The sequence below is a fragment of the Oncorhynchus kisutch genome, linkage group LG29 (genome assembly GCF_002021735.2).
Source record: "Oncorhynchus kisutch isolate 150728-3 linkage group LG29, Okis_V2, whole genome shotgun sequence".
In the NCBI taxonomy this organism is placed as follows: domain Eukaryota; kingdom Metazoa; phylum Chordata; class Actinopteri; order Salmoniformes; family Salmonidae; genus Oncorhynchus; species Oncorhynchus kisutch.
The window spans coordinates 4,246,134-4,267,067 of record NC_034202.2 but is presented as its reverse complement, the minus strand read 5'-3'; the positions used below and the strand labels follow the sequence as shown (position 1 = coordinate 4,267,067).

The window sequence follows — 20,934 nt, the reverse complement described above, 5'->3', positions numbered from 1 at the left end:
GAGTGTATTTGGGGGCGGGGTCTGAAGCGAAACTGACCTTTGTGATGAGGTCAATAAGGGGCGTGGCTCCCAGCTCCTCAATGTGCTGCTCATTGAGACAGGACAGATAGTAGAACTGCGTCTTCTTCTCCGCCGCGCTGCTGGAGTTGAAAGTGACATTCTCTGAAGGAGGAGAGAAAAGAGGAGTAGGATTTGATTAGGAGCGTTGACCGAAAATTAAAAACTGATGCTACCCGAGCCTGATGAGCCATACATTAAATACATTGAGCCCTACATTAAAAATACCATTTGAAATCAAAGCCCAAATGATTGTGTCTTTATTCAAGACATATATGATTATAAAGGAAAGGGAGATGCCTAGTCAGTTGTCCAGCAATGTATTCAACTCAAATGTGTCTTCCGCATTTAACCTAACCCCTCTGAATCAGATAGAGACAGTAGACTACTGCGCATTACACACGACAGAAAAACAAAAGCCCATAGATGTAGCTAGCTACAGTAAATGGGTAAATGAATTAAACAGTGTGGACTGTATTATATGACTGGATTTACACATCTCGTTCAAACCATGCTAAAGCTAAGAGAACATGTGATTCTGGTGCAGCACGAGGCCTATAAGGTTACAAGTAAGCTATAGGCCAGAGAATTTGATTTTAATACGGCCTATCTGTATAATTAGTAGGCTGACGCATATATACACACACACACTATATACAAAAGTATGTGGACACCCCTTCATTTTTGTGGATTCTGCTATTTCAGCCACATCCGTTGCTGACAGGTGTATTACAAATCGAGCACACAGCCAAGCAACGTCAGCACAAGAACACTCATCGGGAGCTTCATGAAAGGGGTTACCATGGCAGCCGCACACAAGCAGCTGCACACAAGCCTAAGATCACCATGCACAATGCCAAGTGTCGGCTGGAGAAGTGTAAAGCTTACCGTCATTGGACTCTGGAGCAGTGGAAGTGTTGAATCACACTTCACCATCTGGCAGACAAATCTGGGTTTGGCAGATGCCAGGAGAACACTACCTTCCCCAATGCATAGTGCCAACTGTAAAGTTTGGCAGAGGAGGAATAAAGGGTCTGGGGCCGTTTTTCATGGTTAACGCAACAGCATACAGTACAATGACATTCTTAACGATTCTGTGCTTCCAACTTGGTGAAACAGTTTGGGGAAGGCCTTTTCCTGTGCACAAAGCGAGGTCCATACAGAAATGGTTTGTCGAGATCGGTGTGCAAGAACTTGACTGGCCTGCACAGAGCCCTGACCTCAACTCCATCGAACACCTTTGGGATGAAATTGGAACATCAACTGCGAACCAGGCCTAATTTCCCAACATCAGCACCAAAACTCACTAATACTATTGTGGCTGAATGAAAGCAAGTCCCTGCTGCAATGTTCCAACATCTAGTGGGAAGCCTTCGCAGAAGAGTGGAGGCTGTTATAGCAGCAAAGGGGGGACCAACTCCATCTTAATATCCATGATTTTGGAACGTGATGTTCAACTAGCAGATGTCCATATACTTTTGGTCACGTAGTGTATGACCGACCAACGCTGCAGAATTATCCTACAGAAGTTATAAATCATGCAGCTAAAGGGGAAGGAACAGGATCACAATAACCTCTGGTACAGTGGAAGGAGGCTGGCAGCCCAGAAGAGATTAGTTTTAATTCAACAGTCAATGAAGCGTAAAGTTCCGCATGCACCGGAGGCAACAAGGTATTCATCAGGACAGCACCGTGAGTGGCCCTCAGCCTCAGTCCCAATGGCACCCCCAGGTGGTGAAGGTAGGAAACGACACCACTACGCTGATCCTAAACACTGGGGCCTCACAAGGGTGCGTACTCAGCCCAATCCTGTACTCCCTGTTCACCCATGATTGCGTGGCCACGCACACCTCCAACTCAATCATCAAGTTTGCAGACGACAAAACTGTTGTAGGCCTGATTACCAACAATGATGAGAAAGCCTACAGAGAGGAGTTGAGGGCCCTGGAGGAGTGGTGCCAGGAAAATAACCTCTCCCTCAACATCAACAAAATGAAGGAGCTGATCGTGGACTTCAGGAGACAGCAGAGGGAGCCCGACCCCATCCACGTCGATGGGACCGCAGTGAAGAAGGTGAAAAGCTTCCAAGTTCCTCTGCATACACATCACTGACCATCTGAAATGGTCCTCCCACACAGAGACAGTGTGGTGAAGGCTCAACAGCGACCTCTTTAACCACAGGAGGCTGAAGAAATCCATCTTGGTCCCTAACGCCCGCAAACTTTTACAGATGCACAATTGAGAGCATCATGTCGGGCTGTATCACCGCCTGGTACGGCAACTACACCGCCCACAACCGCAGGGCTCTCCAGAGAGCGGTGCGGTCTGCCCAACGCATCACCGGGAGCAAAATACCTGCCCTCCAGGACACCTACACCCCACGATTTCACGGGAAGGTCAGAAATATCATCACCCACCCGAGCCACTTCCTGTTCACCTCGCTATCATCCAGAAGGCGAGGTCAGTACAGGTGCATCAAAGCTGCCTTTCTCGACCCCTGAGCATTCGGAAGGAATGGCTAAACTTACATTTTAAAATTCCCTTTTGCAGAGTTTGAATGACAGCTAAGACACGGCACCACATGGCGTAATTAAAACGTCAAGCTATGGCGTAATTCTGTCACTGCAGTCAAGCCATAGATTGGTGTTTTATTTGGAGACTGGGTTGCAACGAAAGCAGGAGAAATGGTATATGACAAGTGTATGTTTACAATATGTTGACAGTATGCATGCCTGTGTGTGCGTGCATGTTTCGAGAGTTTCAAGTTCCTTGGTGTCCACATCAAACTATCATGGTCCAAACACACCAAGAAAGTCGTGAAGAGGGCACGACAACGCCTTTTCAGGAAAGTGAAAGGATTTGGCATGGGTCCTCAGATCCTCAACAGTACTACAGCTGCAATATCGAGAGCATCCTGACCAGTTGCATCACCGCACCTGGTGTGGCAACTGCTCGGCAGCTGACCGTAAGGTGCTACAGAGGGTAGTGTGAACGGCCAAGTACATCACTGGGACCAAGCCTCCTGCCATCCAGGACCTTTATGCCAGGCTGTATCAGAGGAAGGCCCCAAAAAATTGTCAAAGACTCCAGTCACCCAAGTCAGACTGTTTTCTCTGCTACCGCACAGCAAGTGGTACCGGAACGCCAAGTCTAGGTCCAAAAGGCTCCAGCTTCTACCCTCAAGACATAAAACCGCTGTAAGAAACTGCTGTAAGAACAGTCCGGGACCGATAGCAAGTTCTCATTGGTCCACATTGTTTATGCATTGAACTGAAACAGGATACTTGTTATTTGGCCATTGGCCCAGTTTTATTTCAAGGAATTCTAAATTGGTCAACCACAGGCTAGGGCTGGGTTATAAAACTACATCCTGTCTCTTTGTTCCGTGGAAAGAATCACTGAGGACAGGGGAGCATGAACATTTACCTCCCCTCAAGGAATTCTAAATTGGTCAACCACAGGCTAGGGCTGGGTTATAAAACTACATCCTGTCTCTTTGTTCCGTGGAGAGAATCACTGAGGACAGGGGAGCATGAACATTTACCTCCCCTCAAGGAATTCTAAATTGGTCAACCACAGGCTAGGGCTGGGTTATAAAACTACATCCTGTCTCTTTGTTCCGTGGAGAGAATCACTGAGGACAGGGGAGCATGAACATTTACCTCCCCTCAAGGAATTCTAAATTGGTCAACCACAGGCTAGGGCGGGGTTATAAAACTACATCCTGTCTCTTTGTTCCGTGGAGAGAATCACTGAGGACAGGGGAGCATGAACATTTACCTCCCCTCAAGGAATTCTAAATTGGTCAACCACAGGCTAGGGCGGGGTTATAAAACTACATCCTGTCTCTTTGTTCCGTGGAGAGAATCACTGAGGACAGGGGAGCATGAACATTTACCTCCCATCAAGGAATTCTAAATTGGTCAACCACAGGCTAGGGCTGGGTTATAAAACTACATCCTGTCTCTTTGTTCCGTGGAGAGAATCACTGAGGACAGGGGAGCATGAACATTTACCTCCCCTCATGATTTGTTCTCTATGAATAAACCTATTTCCTGATTTGCTTTGTGTTCTGCGTTAACATCAACTGCTAACACTGAAAAATTTATCAAAATGGCCACTCTGACTATTTCAATTGACACCCCCCACCCCAATAGTTAAACAAAAAAATTATTTACTTTAGTATATTTAGTAAATATTTTCTTAAAAGTGCATTGTTGGTTAAGGGCTTGTAAGTGAGCATTTCAGGGTAAGGTCTACACATTCGGCAAATAACATTTCATGTGTATGCTTGCGTGTGTGCGTGTACATGTCTTTGGTTCCAACTCACCCAGCAGGTGTTTGAGGACAGCCTGGTTCTGGTCCCAGACGCTGTTGAAGGTGCTCCAACCAGAGCGTCCGTCGGGGAGAGGGTTCTTGCGGACCCAACCCCCGCAGGCGTACTGGTAGAAGTCCTGGCAGGGGTCAGCGCTGCGGTCCAGGCCCTCTACGATCTTACTGGCCACCGTGAAACAGGCCTTGGTCAGGCACGGGCTCTGTGCTTGGTCTTGTGTGAAGGTAGAAAAACAGCAATCTGTAACGCTCTACTTAAAGCTTAATGGTGTGGTTATAATGGATTGCCACAAGACTTTTGTATGATCCCATTATATTTTTATTTTGTTTAACCAGGAAAAAGCCTATTGAGACCCAGAGTCTCTTTTTCAAGGCAGACCTGACCAAGGCTACAACAATCAATACATTACAGAATCAAAACATACAACAACATGATCCAGCCTAAAATAAAGCATTAACACTCCTCTGTAACAGAGTCTCCCATCAATATTTTAAATTCATTCAGTGGCACTAACATATCGAGATGAAGCATGGATTGTAGACTATTCCATTCAGTAGCACTAACATATCGAGATGAAGCATGGATTGTAGACTATTCCATTCAGTGGCACTAACATATCGAGATGAAGCATGGATTGTAGACTATTCCATTCAGTAGCACTAACATATCGAGATGAAGCATGGATTGTAGACTATTCCATTCAGTAGCACTAACATATCGAGATGAAGCATGGATTGTAGACTATTCCATTCAGTAGCACTAACATATCGAGATGAAGCATGGATTGTAGACTATTCCATTCAGTAGCACTAACATATCGAGATGAAGCATGGATTGTAGACTATTCCATTCAGAGGCACCTACATATCGAGATGAAGCATGGATTGTAGACTATTCCATTCAGAGGCACCTACATATCTAGATGAAGCATGGATTGTAGACTATTCCATTCAGTAGCACTAACATATCGAGATGAAGCATGGATTGTAGACTAACATATCGAGATGAAGCATGGATTGTAGACTATTCCATTCAGTAGCACTAACATATCGAGATGAAGCATGGATTGTAGACTATTCCATTCAGAGGCACCTACATATCTAGATGAAGCATGGATTGTAGACTATTCCATTCAGTAGCACTAACATATCGAGATGAAGCATGGATTGTAGACTATTCCATTCAGTAGCACTAACATATCGAGATGAAGCATGGATTGTAGACTATACCATTCAGTAGCACTAACATATCGAGATGAAGCATGGATTGTAGACTATTCCATTCAGTAGCACTAACATATCGAGATGAAGCATGGATTGTAGACTATTCCATTCAGTAGCACTAACATATCGAGATGAAGCATGGATTGTAGACTATTCCATTCAGTAGCACTAACATATCGAGATGAAGCATGGATTGTAGACTATTCCATTCAGTAGCACTAACATATCGAGATGAAGCATGGATTGTAGACTATTCCATTCAGTAGCACTAACATATCGAGATGAAGCATGGATTGTAGATTATTCCATGCGTCTGGTGCACAAGTATAGAAGGCAGTCTTGCCTAATACAGTGAATGTCCTGGGGACTTTAAGTAGCAACCACCTAGCAGACCGGGTATGGTAACTGCTGGTGGTGAAGAAGACCAGACTACAGAGGTAAAGAGGGAGTTTACCCAAAAGGGCTTTGTAGATGAACACATACAAAATGTATCTGGATCTGAGATCCAACCTATTTGTGAGTGACTTGACATTTGTAATAAAGTGCAAGGATGCATGATAAACAGAGTCCAGTCTCTGTAAGACGGAGGAGGCTGCATGATAAACAGAGTCCAGTCTCTGTAAGACAGAGGAGGCTGCATGATAAACAGAGTCCAGTCTCTGTAAGACAGAGGAGGATGCATGATAAACAGAGTCCAGTCTCTGTAAGACAGAGGAGGATGCATGATAAACAGAGTCCTGTCTCTGTCAGACAGAGGAGGCTGCATGATAAACAGAGTCCTGTCTGTCAGACGGAGGAGGATGCATGATAAACAGTCCAGCCTCTGTAAGACAGAGGAGGCTGCATGATAAACAGAGTCCAGTCTCTGTCAGACAGAGGAGGATGCATGATAAACAGAGTCCAGTCTCTGTAAGACAGAGGCGGCTGCATGATAAACAGAGTCCAGTCTCTGTAAGACGGAGGAGGATGCATGATAAACAGAGTCCAGTCTCTGTAAGACGGAGGAGGATGCATGATAAACAGAGTCCAGTCTCTGTAAGACGGAGGAGGTTTCATTGATATACAACAAGTCACCATAATCAATTACAGAGAGAAAAGTGTCTGAACAAGCTTTTTTCAAGCTTGTGAATGTCAGTGAATGTCAGTATATACACATTGTGTTCTGTCAGAAAGATAGTTCCTAAACCAACTTACTGCCCCTTCACTGAGACCAATGTTACTGAGTCTGGCTAGGAACAATTCATGGTCAACTGAATGCATGCATGCGTGTAACCACAGGCCTCTCACCTTTGTTGTAGCGCATGCCAAGAGTGAAGGTACATCCGAACAGGGCGAGGGCAGAGGAAAGCAGCACGCCAGCCAGCACCATCCTCTTGCCCAGGGAACTGAGAAGCTGGATGCCACCTTCTGGAAGCCAACCGAGTCAAAGAAAGAATAGTGGATGGGATGACATCACAAATGCCACAGAAACAGTTAAGAGGGCCTCCGTTCGTGCAGAGCCGTGGTGGATTTGAACCTTTTTGGCACGTCACATATACAGATCTCCCCATCGGAGACCAGGGTTCAATCCCTGCATCCCCTCTTCCCACCGTTTCTCCTACCGGCCTGTATCCCCTTCTGAAATGTATACAGGTATGCAGTGCATTCAGAAAGTATTCACACCCCTTGACTTTCTACACATTTTGTTGTGTTACAGGCTGAATTTATAATGGATTAAATTGAGAGTTTGTCACTGGCCTACACACAATAACCCATAATTTTAAAGTGGGATTATGTTGTTTTTTTACATTGAACTAATCAATAAAACATTTAAAGCTGTGTTTTGAGTCAACTCCTTTGATATGGCAAGCCTACATAAGATCAGGAGTAAAAATGTGCTTAACAAGTCATACAGTTATAAATTGCTTGGACTTTGTGTGCAACAATAGTGTTTAACATGATTTTTTAATGACTACCTCATCTCTGTACCCCACACATACAATTATTTGTAAGGTTCAGTGGTGGAAAAAGTATTTGGTTTGAAAAAGAAACATCCTCTCACTGTCAACTGCATTTATTATTAATGTGTGGCCACCAGCTGCATTAAGTACTGCAGTGCATCTCCTCCTCATGGACTGCACCAGATTTGCCAGTTCTTGCTGTGCGATGTTACCCCACTCTTCCACCAAGGCACCTGTAAGTTCCCAGATATTTCTGGGTGGGGGGGGTGGCCCTCACCCTCCGATCCAACAGGTCCCAGACGTGCTCAATTGGATTGAGATCCGGGCTCTTCGCTGGCCATGTGAGAACACTGACATTCCTGTCTTGCAGGAAATCATGCACAGAACGAGCAGTATGGCTGGTAGCATTGTCATGCTGGAGGGTCAGGATGAGCCTGCAGGAAGGGTACCGCATGAGGGAGGATGTCTTCCCTGTAACGCACAGCATTGAGATTGCAGATTGCAATGACAACAAGCTGAGTCTGATGATGCTGTGACACAACGCCCCAGAACATGACGGACCCTCCACCTCCAAAAAGCGATGCCGCTCCAGAGTACAGGCCTCGGTGTAACGCTCATTCCTTCGACGATAAATGCCAATCCGACCATCACCCCTGGTGAGACAAAACAGCGACTCGTCAGAGAAGAGCACTTTTTGCCAGTCCTGTCTGGTCCAGCGACGGTGGGTTTGTGCCCATAGGTGACGTTGTTGCCGGTGATGTCTGGTGAGGACCTTACAACAGGCCTACAAGCCCTCAGTCCAACCTCTCTCAGACTATTATGGACAGCCTGAGCACTGATGGTGGAATTGTGCGTTCCTGGTGTAACTCGGGCAGTTGTTGTTGCCATCCTGGACCTGTCCCACTGGTGTGATGTTCGGATGTACCGATCCTGTGCAGGTGTTGTTACACGTGATCTGCCACTGCGAGGATGATCAGCTGTCCGTCCTGTCTCCCTTAGGCGTCTCACATTACGGACAATTTACTGCCCTGGCCACATCTGCAGTCCTCGTGCCTCTTTGCAGAATGCCTAAGGCACTTTCACGCAGATGAACAGGGACCCCTGGCATCTTTCCTTTGGTGTTTTTCAGAGTCAGTAGAAAGGCCTCTTTAGTGTCCTAAGACCATTCCACAGGTGCATGTTCATTAATTGTTTATGGTTCATTGAACAAGCATGGGAAACAGTTTTTAAACCCTTTCCTACGAAGATCTGTGAAGTTATTTGGATTTTTCCGAATTATCTTTGAAAGGCAGGATCCTGAAAAAGGGATGTTTCTTTTTATGCTGAGTTTATATGCACACACATACACCACCAGTCAAAAGTTTGGACACACCTACTCATTACACTCATTTTTCTTTATTTTTACTATTTTCTTTCACTATTTTACTATTTTCTGTAGAATAATAGTAAAGACATCAAAACTATGAAATAACACATATGGAATAATGTAGTAAACAAAAATGTTAAATCAAAATATATTTGACATTCTTCAAAGTAGCCACCGTTTGCCTTGATGACAGCTTAACATACACGTCATTCTCTCACCCAGCTTCACCTGGAATGCAGTTCAATTAACAGGTGTGCCTTGTTAAAAGTACATTTGTGGAATTTCTTTCCTTTTTAATGCATTTGAGCCAATCAGTTGTGTTATGGTAGTGGTGGTATACAGAAGATGGTATTTTACCAAATAGGGCTAAGTCCATATTATGGCAAGAACAGCTAAAATAAGCAAAGAAAAACGACAGTCCATCGTTACTTTAAGACATGAAGGTCAGTCCATCGTTACTTTAAGACATGAAGGTCAGTCCATCGTTACTTTAAGACATGAAGGTCAGTCCATCGTTACTTTAAGACATGAAGGTCAGTCCATCGTTACTTTAAGACATGAAGGTCAGTCCATCATTACTTTAAGACGTGAAGGTCAGTCCATCATTACTTTAAGACGTGAAGGTCAGTCCATCATTACTTTAAGACATGAAGGTCAGTCCATCATTACTTTAAGACATGAAGGTCAGTCCATCATTACTTTAAGACATGAAGGTCAGTCCATCATTACTTTAAGACATGAAGGTCAGTCCATCATTACTTTAAGACATGAAGGTCAGTCCATCATTACTTTAAGACATGAAGGTCAGTCCATCATTACTTTAAGACATGAAGGTCAGTCCATCATTACTTTAAGACATGAAGGTCAGTCCATCATTACTTTAAGACATGAAGGTCAGTCCATCATTACTTTAAGACATGAAGGTCAGTCCATCATTACTTTAAGACATGAAGGTCAGTCCATCATTACTTTAAGACATGAAGGTCAGTCCATCATTACTTTAAGACATGAAGGTCAGTCCATCATTACTTTAAGACATGAAGGTCAGTCAAGCCGGAACATTTCAAGGACTATGAAAGTTTCTCCAAGTGCAGTCGCAAAACCCATCAAGCGCTTTGATGAAACTGGCTCTCATGAGGACCACCACAGGAAAGGAAGACCCAGAGTTGCCTCTGCTGCAGAGGATAAGTTCATTAGAGTTACCAGCCTCAAATTGCAGCCCAAACAAGTGCTTCAGAGATCAAGTAACAGACACATCAACTGTTCAGAGCAGACTGCGTGAGAATCAGGCCTTCATGGTCAAATTGCTGCAAAGAAACCACTACTAAAGGACACCGATAAGAAGAAGAGACTTGATTAGGCCAAGAAACACGAGCAACACGAGGTGATCTCTGCATGTGTGGTTCACACCATGAAGCATGGAGGTGGAGTTGTGATGGTGTGGGGGTGCTTTGCTGGTGACACTGTCAGTGATTTATTTAGAATACAAGGCACACTTAGCAAGCATGTCTTCCACAGCATTCTGCAGCAATATGCCATCCCATCTGGTTTGCGCTTAGTGGGACTATTATTTGTTTTTCAACAGGACAATGACCCAACACACCTCCAGGCTGTGTAAGGGCTATTTTACCAAGAAGGTGTGTGATGGAGTGCCGCATCAGATGACCTGGCCTCCACAATCACCCGACCTCAACCCAATAGAGATAGTTTGGGGATGAGTTGGACCGCAAAGTGAAGGAAAAGCAGCCAACAAGTGCTCAGCATATGTGGGAACTCCTTCAAGATGGTTGGAAAAGCATTCCTGTGCAATGCTGTCATCAAGGCAACGGGTAGCTACTTTGAAGAATCGCAAATATATATTTTGATTTATTTAACACTTTTTTGGTAACCACATGATTCCATATGTGTTATTTCATAGTTCTGATATCTTCACTACTATTCTACAATGTGGAAAAATAGTAAAAAATAAAGAAAAACCCTTGAATAAGTAGGTGTGTCCAAACTTTTGACTGGTACTGTGTGTGTGTGTGTGTATATATATATATATATATATATATATTAGTTTTTTTTTGTCTTTTTCTTTTTGTCTCCATTCCTCTTTCCGAGCGTCTTTCTAATGGATCAAATTTCACTGTAAAGTTAATTTCAGAACCAAGAACCCAATAGCACTAGCACTGGCCAGCTCTCGATTTGGCATTCAATCTGTCACAAGAGATTACTATGAAGTATACATTTAGTCTACTTTAAAAACGTAAACAGTAAAAAAATATATATAAAAAAAATAGGAAGGAAAAATAGGTAGCCCTACACTTAGGAAGGGTGGAAGCAGGGATTGAACCCCAGTGTCTGGTGGGGAATAATATACTGTGCCTCGCCAGGGGCCTCATTTATCAAAAAGACTAAACCTTTATTAGAAAGACTAAACCTTGCGTGCATCAGTTTTCCCACAAAGGTTGGCAATTGTCAATTTTGAACTTGACGGGAAAGTGTTGCGCATCTCAGACCATGCTTCCGCACAACTTCTAGTGGTTGATCAACTGTATTCCAAGCAAATATTTTTACTTTGTGGGAATTGTTGGTGTTTGATGCACAGGAATTGAAATAATGGTAGGCTAATAACATTAAAATGCCTAATGATAAAACAGATGCCTTTGCCGATGGTAAGAAGATTGCATAGCCTAATATTTATTTCACTTTATTACATAGGGTTAATCCATTTGAATTTAATCACTTTTTGACAGCACCCCTTTCGATTTTTACAAAACCTTCTTTACACATTTGTCCATTTTAGAAGTGCTCAGAAAGTGACTTTTTGGACCTGATTGCCAAATCATTAAAGTGATAAAGGTGCTCAAAGTTTAATCATTTTACATACCGCACCATACCATGAGACAACCATGTCTTCATTAGTGGAAAAGATAAACGGTTGAGATTGATAAAAATGTAAAAGCTTACAAACAGGTTTGGCAAACTATTTTATAATTTATGGGGAAATGTTTTTATTTTTGGTCATTTTTTAACCATAAACATTATCTAAAAACACTCACTTATTTTATTCAAATTCGCATGTATTGTAGCTTAGACCCTATTTCACATAATCTGAGGTTTTTGTGTTGTGTCCGCCATCGGTCGAGACAACATGCTCTCTTATACTGCCAATCCTCCACAGGGGAGCTATTGAAATCATAGAAATACAAATAATAGAACATACAAGCTGACATTCAACCGCGGCATCTTTTTAGTAGTAATTAGAAGTTAGAAGTCACTTCAATTTAAGCTTCAATGGTGTAACAGCTCAATTGCAGTTGTCTGAAAGGATAGGTCCATTCTATGAATTATATATATATAGGGGCATGTTGTCTCAACCGATGGCAGGCACAACACAAAAACCTCAGTTTATGTGAAATAGGGTCTAAGCTAGAACATATTTGCCTGCCTACCTAGACTCCTAGCTCTGGCCTTGCACTACGGACACGGATGTTAGGTTGTTCTCCACAATGAGGGTTTCGATTAATACGGCCCGGGAGCCTGCCTGGGTAGGTGTGTTTTGCGCCGGGTGAAAGTTGATTGCATTCGTTTTGGAACCGGGCTACCTCCCAGGTGCCCTGTTCAAAGCCCACGGTGAAGTCAGCTCAAAACAAAAAGGTAATTAAGCATGAAGAGTAATGAATAGGAGTCTGTGTTTGCATGCAAAAGTGATTGCTTTTGACAAAATCACTTAATCTGCCTTCTGTTGACAACATCACCAAGCAGCACAGTTTACTAGAAGATTTGAAAAGGGCACTCCTCCCTCATCACTTTTTCCCGTTCCTCATCATTGTGCCCCTGGTGCTCAGCATAATCGAATCTGACCACATCGACGCTCGCTTGCAAACTATTACAGACAACAAAGGGAAGCACAGCCACGAGCTGCCCTGAGACACAAGCCTACCAGACAAGCTAAATGACTTCTATGTTTGAATGCTGTTCATTGACTACAGCTCAACACCATAGTGCTCTCAAAGCTAATCACTAAGTTAAGGACCCTGGACCTGTATTACTTTGTTAGTTACAGCGAGCAAGGACAACCCATTGCCACACATACCACAGGTGTTGTAAAAGTGTGTCGTAAATCATCACTCAGAACCCCATCAATACATCTTCCTTTTTTTAAATATATATATATATATATATATATATATATATATATATATATATATATATATACTTTTTTTTTTTTTTTGCAAACATACACATATCATTAACAAGCAATGTCAATTCACAAATAGCAATTAATCTGTTTTCAAATAGTCAATCATGAACATATCGTAACAAACCCCAACAACTCAGTCTTTGGTCAGTCTTTGGTCCATCAAACAAACATCACCACTGAATATTCAATCTTTCTGGAGACCCGCTGGCCCTCTCAGACCTGAGGCACTGTGTCCGAAGCTTCTGTCCCACTCCCAGTACCTTCTGTCACATCCCCACTTGTTCTCCTTTCTTTTTTTCTGTGCGTCCAGTGTCAGTATGCCGGTGTCCTGAGTGTCCCCAAACGTCTCCTGTGTTCTCAAAAGGTTTTGTCTATTGCGCCGATACACAGCCCCATCTTCTGTCCTGACTGTATATGACTGAGGCGCAACCTCCTCTAATACAGCAGCCTTTCTATCCCATGAATCCGGACCTAGAATTCTAACCACATCCTGAGCTGCCAACAGCAACTCTAGCGGTTTTGTCGTAGCATCATTTTTGTCTTGCCTTCAGCTGTAGGGCACTATCCTTTACAGCTAATGGGCAGTCATTCAGGTAGAAACTAGGAAACCAGGAACACAACTTGCATCCCATTAAGATCTCTGCAGGTGACCGTCCACATTCCAAGGGAGCTGCTCTGTATGACAATAAAGCCAAGTATGGATCAGTGTGCTGCTTTTACTTAATTAAGAGTCTCTTCACGATTTGCACACTTTTTTCAGCCTTCGGTTACTTTTAGGATATAGCGGACTAGAGGTTATATGTCTGAACTCCTAATGTGCTGCAAACATCTTAAACTCACTGCAAGCAAACTAAGGTGCATAAATCAGAAACTATCGACTCCAACCTTCTCCCAGGCTGAGGTGGGTACCTCTCCCATAACCATGGGTTCCTTGGGCTGTCTATACTGAAATTTGAGACGTGTCACAATTTCCCACCATTTGCTCAATGTCAGAATTTATATTTAAAGGGACTCTGGCCCTTACATTTCTCAGCTCCCAGATGTCCTTCATGTACGCTCTTTAGCATCTCCTGGCGCATTGAAGTGGGTATCACCATTCTGTTATTCTTCAACAGCACACCATCGACAGCTCTGCGCTTAGTGGGAAGTACTGCTTACAAGAGCCTTTTTGCCAGCCATTTTCCATATTATGAATCACCTTGCAAAGATTGGAAGATTGGGATCTATTGTGGTCTCTTCAGCTATTCTCCTTAGTTGCTGCTCAGAAACAGGAAGTGACTCCATGACCATATCCACATGTAAGGCAACCTCCTCCGCAATAGACTCCTGATTGAGGATGATTTGGGCCACTACTGGTGGAGTCCTTGAGAGGGCATCTGCTACCACTAAAGTTGACCCAGGTACATAGGTTAGAACAAAATCGTAGCGTTGCAACCTCATCATCATCATTTGGAGACGAGGAGGCATGCCATTCAGATTTTTTAGAGAGAGATTGGAATAAGGGGTTTATGGGCTGTTCGAGAATCACCATTGGTAAGCCATAAATGTAACAGTGAAACTCAAAGTCAAAGAACAGGCCACATAAGCCACAGGCTTCCACACACCTTGATGCTCCGGAAGCAGCTCCAATGCCATCTTTAGAGGCGTCCGTGGACACCTTAGCAGGCCTGGCAGGTTCGAAAAAAGAAAAAAAAACACTGGCTCTTCAGCCAAAATGTTCTTTACATTGTCCCTGTTCGTGTTCTCTGTTCCACGAGAACTCTCTTGTCCTGAAGGAGTGTTATTAAGTTGACCTTGGCATGATCAGGCTGCACACCCTACGAGGATAGCTTATCCAAGAAATGTGATTTCCTTCACACAGAACTGACATTTAGCCCGATTTAGCTTCAAACCATGCTTCTGAACCATCTGCAGTCTTTTCCAACCGCTCATTGTGTTCCTGAAGTGGACCCACAGACCACAGAATCATCCACATACACTCAAACTCCCTCTAACCCCTCAATGGACACTTTCCATGGCCTTGTGAAAGAGCTCAGGGGCAGAACGCCAAATGGTAACCTCTTAAAGGAATATCTTCCAAAGGAGGTATTGACTGTACAAAGCTTGGTGCTGGCTGCATCCAACCTCACCTGCCAGAATCCATTTGAAGCATCCGACTTGGAGAAATAATGTGCGCCAGCCATTTCACACGCCATCTCCTCCCTCTTAGAAATCTGAACAGTCTCCCTTTTGATATATTTAAGGTCCTTGGAGGTCCATACAGACTCTCAGATCTCCATTCCTTTTCCGAACACAAACCATGGAATTGACCCAGTCTGTTGGCTTGTCTGTTTTCACAAGCACATAGAGTTTTGCCATTCTTCCCAACTCATTCTTTAGATCCTTCCATAGTGGCACCGGAAATCTGCGTGGTGCATAAGTCACTGGCTTGGCATTCTCTGAGGGTAATAGAGTGAATGAGAAGCAATGCTCCAAATCCTGTGAACACATCTTTGTTCATTCTCCTCCATCTCAATGGTGTGAACATTTTGTCTCCCATATCTGTCCTTTGCAAAACACATTTGTCCAATAACATTTTTTCTACTGCACTGTCCAAATGTAACTCACTTTCCCACAGCAATTTTTCTCTAGCTCTGGAGTCATTTATAACAAAAGCAATCTGATCTCGAAGCATAGATGAGATTAGGTCTACAAAATTACACGTCTGTGCTTTTAATTTCAAATCAGTAGGAAAGACGTCAAACACAACATCAAACACGACGTTCATATGTCCGGTTCTTCTTAGGCAAACAACATGCATCAAACTGAACCAGTACCTCCGCAAACTCGTCTTTATCCTCCATATTTGCAAACTTGAAGGAATTGAATATATTGAGAGCAACTTTACATTCTTCCGGCTCCTTTGTAACGCCAATGGCAGACATATACAACAAAAACCTCTGCCGAAATGTTTTCCAATTCGTGTCAGAATTCCCATCCAGGCACAAAGCCTCTGGTGGCTTGATTACATCCATTGCACTTCCATAAACTCCAACATCCACAGAAAAAAAAAAACGATTTCCACTCCTGGAACCATTTCCTACTTTGTTAGTTACAGCGAACAAGGACAACCCGCACCATCGATCATAGTTGAACGAGTTTAAATGTTATTCCGCCATTGCCACACATACACCACAGGAGTTGTAAAAGAGTGTTGTAAAACATCATTCAGAACCACATCGATATGGGGACTAAACACCTCCCTCTGCAACTGGATCCTGGACTTCCTGACAGGCCGTCACCAGGTGGTAAGGGTAGCTAACAACATATCCGCCACGCTGATCCTCAACACAAGGGCCCCTCAAGGATGTGTGCTCAGTCCCCTCCTGTAATCCCTGTTCAATCATGACTGCAAGGCGAGGCACGACTCCAACACAATTATCATGTCAGTGGTAGGCCTGATCACCAACAACGATGAGACAGCCTATAGGGAGGTGGTCAGAGACAAGGCCATGGGGTGCCAGGACAACAACCTCTCCCTCAACGTGATCAAAACAAAGGAGATAATTGTTGACTACAGGAAAAGGAGGACCGAGCACGCCCCCATTCTCATCGACGAGGCTGTAGTGGAGCAGGTTGAGAGCTTCAAGTTCCTTAGTATCCACATCACCAACACACAATCATGGTCTAAACACACCAAGACAGTCGTGAAGAGGGCACAACAAAACCTATTCCCCCTCAGGAGACTGAAAAGATTCAGCATGGGTCCTCAGATCCTCAAAAGATTATTCAGCTGCACCGTCGAGAGCATGCTGCCTGCTGGTATGGAAACTGCTCGGCCTCCGACCGCAAGGCACTACAGAGGGTAGTGTGTACGGCCCAGGACATCACCGGGGCCAAGCTTCCTGCCATCCAGGACCTCTACACCAGGCGGTGTCAGAGGAAGGCCCTAAAAATAATCAAAGACTCTAGCCACCCTTGTCACCCTAATTCTCTCTGCTGCCGCGCGGCAAGTCTAGGTTCAAAAGGCTTCTTAACAGCTTCTACCCCATAAGACTCCCGAACAGCTAATCAAAGGGCTACCCAGACGCCTCTTTTACAATGCTGCTACTCTGTTTTTTATCTATGCATAGTCAATTTAACTCTACCTACATGTAGAGGGAGTGGCAGGTAGTCTAGTGGTTAGAGCATTGGGCCAGTAACCGAAAGGTTGCTGGATCAAATCCCCGAGCTCAAATCCCCGAGCTGACAAGGTAAAAATCTGTCGTTCTGCCCCTGAACAAGGTTAACAAGGTTCCTAGGCCATCATTGTAAATAAGAATTTGCCTAAAGGTTAAACAAAAAATACCCAAAAAATTACATATTACCTCAACTAACCCACAAATTGACTCTGTACTAGTACATAACCTGCTATTGTTCTTTTACTGCTGCTGATTAAGTATTTGTTACTTTTATTTTCTAATTTGAAGTGAAAGGTAAGCCTTTCACTTAGTTTCCACATGTTGCATTTGGCGCATGTGACAAATAAAATTTGATTTGACATGAATGTCTCTGCAAAAATGGGTCAACTTTGAGCACCTTCATTTCTTGAATATTTTGTCATTCAGGTCATAAAAATCATTTTCAGAGCGAATCCATATTAAACTAAGCACCTAGAGGACAACCGGTATACTTAGATGTCATTTTATTTAAAAAATTCTTACTTGTAAGGAACACTTACACCATTTTTACAGGCATAGGTTTACGGTTGGCGCCTATATCAATGAATTGTGTACAGCCTGATTAATCAAACTACTACAGAATATTTTTCCGAAAACATAGAATAATGTCCTCTCTGAACTCAGTAGTCTACTGATGAGACACTGCGGTGTATGTCACGATGCGATTGCGAGCTCACGTCTACTGTTCTAACGAACACTTCAAACTACCGTTCTCAATTCCCCACATGCGCCAAGTACAAACATGTCCATTTCTACAACTCCATTACTGCTGTTGCATGAAATGCAGGTGTACAGTTTATCAAAGAGTGCCTTACTTTGCGAATTTCATTCAATGTAATAGCTGTTTGTTTGAGAGCTCCGTCGATGTCGGGCGTGCAGCGTTGCTACTGAGTGCACCCGCCACACCTCTCGAAAGCCTATTCGGGTGTGGGGTCAGAGGTACTGCAAAGGTACATATCTTTAAAATAATTTTGACCAAGAGATCCATGGAATAAATTTAGAGTGTCATATTACCTATCTACAATTTATGTTCTTAGCCCTGGGCAACATGGGACTGGGAGTCTCACAGGGATATTGGTATCCACAGTACTGCACCATGTTTTTTTATATATCAACTCAATACTCTTTGATTTACATAAATGCAACGTTTTTTCTCTGCCTCGTGGGGAAATGTGTAGAATTGCAGGGTATTAACTTGAAAGCTGCAACAACAATAAAATCTTTCCGCCCCATGAAAACATTTGCAAAATTACAGGATATTAGCTTGAATATGGCAACATTTTCTCTCTAATTTCACAGTGCAAGTGGATTGAAACAGAGAGAGAATAATCTGGTTTACTTTGCAAAACATTTAGCTACGGTTGACTATGGTCTTCACTAAGGAATTTACCCCCGTCTTCAGACACATTCACACAAATGGAGATGCCCTTTGAATTTTAATTGAATATTAAATATCTAGACCTAGCCACTAAGAGACAAAGCCTGTCTGTATAATGACCATAAACTAGATCCAGTCTAATAGCATAGCTAACTAGCTAGCTAGCCATCCAGCTTGATTTATTCCACATATTTGTTGTGTTACAGCATGAATTCTAAATAGATTACATGTATTTTCCTCCTCACCCATCTACACACAATATGCCATAATGACAAAGTAAAAATATATTTTTTGAATTTTTTGCAAATTGATTGAAAATTAAATACAGAAATATCTCATTTACATAAGTAAAAGAGGGGTTGTGGCAGAAATATTGCATGTAGAGGGCTATATAGGTCCGCTAATACAGGACTAGTAAAGGCCCAGTGCATTACTTTTATGAGGAAAAAAGGTTTTCTCACAAATGTTTCATTTTTAATGAAATTTGTTTTATTATTCAGACTTTTCAGGGGGTGCTCCAGCACCCTCAGCAACCCTACTTCCAGGGGCTATGCCTTCCTGTGTGGTGTCTAGTATACAACAGGAATTCCCTGATCCAGGTGCAGAATACACTGGGTTTCTTCCTCATATTTACTGATACCATTCAATTAAATAATAAAAAAAGTCAACACAAGTAAAAATGTCATGCCAAGTGCCACATCTCTCTCCATTTAGAGACATCAATATCAAACCCTTTTGTCAGTCTGGACTCGATCGGGGAGAGGATGAAAATGTCAGTGATGACACTTGCCAGTTGGTCCGCACATGCTTTGAGTATACATCCTAGTAATCAGTTTGTGAATGTTGACCTGTTTAAAGGTCTTGCTCACATTAGCTACCAAGAGCGTTATCACACAGTTGTCCAGAACAGCTGATGCTCTCATGCATGCTGCAGGGTTGCTTGCCTCGAAATGAGCATAAAAGGCATTTAGCTCATCTGGTAGGTTCCAGTCACTGGGCAGTTTGCAGATGGGATTCCCTTTGCAATCCGTAATAGTTTTCAAGCCCTGCCACATCTGACGAGCGTCAGAGCCAATGTAGTAGGATTCAATCTTAGTCCTGTATTGATGCTTTGCTTGTTTGATGGTTCGTCTGAGGGCATAGCGTTTCTTATAAGCGTCCGGATTAGTGTCCCGCTCCTTGAAAGCAGCAGCTCTAGCCTTTAGCTCGATGCGGATGTTGCCTGTAATCCATTGCATCTGGTTTGGCTGTGTACGTACGGTCACTGTGAGGACGACGTCATCAATGCACTTATTTATGAGGCCAATGCCATTTGATGAATCCCGGAATATATTCCAGTCTGTGCTTCCAAAACAGCCCTGTAGCGTAGCACCCATGTCATCTGACCACTTCTGTATTGAGAAAGTCACTGGTACTTCCTGCTTTAGTTTTTGCTTGTAAGCAGGAATCCGGAAGATAGAATTATGGTCAGATTTGGAGGGCGGAGAGAGCTTTGTATGCATCTCTGTGTGTGGAGTAAAGGTGGTCTAGAGTTTTTTTCCCCTCTGGTTGCACATGTGACATGCTGGTAGAAATGAGGTAACATGGATTTAAGTTTGCCTGTATTAAAGTCCCCGGCCACTCGGAGCGCCACTTCTAGATGAGCATTTTCTTGTTTGCTTATGGCCTTATACGGCTGGTTGAGTGCAGTCTTAGTGCCAGCATCGGTTTGTGGTGGTAAATAGATGGCTAAGAATAATATAGATGAGAACTCTCTTGGTAGAAAGCGTGGTCTACAGCTTATCATAAGGTACTCTACCTCAGGCGAGCAATAGATAAAATATAAGATATTACAGTTTATAATATCCTGTTTGTCACGTCCTGACCATAGAAGCTTTTATTTTCTATGGTAGAGTAGGTCAGGGCGTGACTGGCGTGTTGTTCTAGTTTATATTTTCTATATGGTGTTCTTGGTTTGAATTTCTATGTTGGTGATTTGTATGATTCCCAATTAGAGGCAGCTGGTTATTGTTGTCCCTAATTGGGGATCATACTTAAGTAGAATTTTTTCCCACCTGTGGGTTATGGGATATTGTTTATGTTTAGTTGCCTGTTAGCACTACATTGTCGTCACGGTTAGTTTATTCTTTATTGTTTAGATTTTTCTACATTTCACTTTCTAATAAAATATGTGGAACTCTATGTACGCTGCGCCTTGGTCCGACCATTATTACGAACAACGTGACACTGTTGGTAGTGTAATCTTG

At 43.2% G+C, this 20,934-nt stretch overlaps 1 protein-coding gene across 2 annotated transcripts in view; it reads right to left on the bottom strand.

Annotated features, from left to right (window-relative positions):
* Positions 1–18,265, bottom strand: part of LOC109874170 (endothelin-converting enzyme 2-like) — a 62,801-nt gene extending 44,536 nt beyond the window's left edge. The window contains exons 1-4 of one of the 2 annotated variants that reach the window (XM_031809151.1): positions 18,126–18,265; positions 6,901–7,020; positions 4,388–4,603; positions 38–162 (exon numbers count right to left, since the gene is read on the bottom strand). In XM_031809151.1, the coding sequence (XP_031665011.1) occupies positions 38–162; positions 4,388–4,603; positions 6,901–6,982 (423 nt within the window). In that variant the 5' untranslated portion in view covers positions 6,983–7,020; positions 18,126–18,265. The remainder of the gene's footprint in view (positions 1–37; positions 163–4,387; positions 4,604–6,900; positions 7,021–18,125) is intronic. The other variant, XM_031809152.1, reaches the window with a different exon arrangement.
* Positions 18,266–20,934: the final 2,669 nt, after the last annotated feature.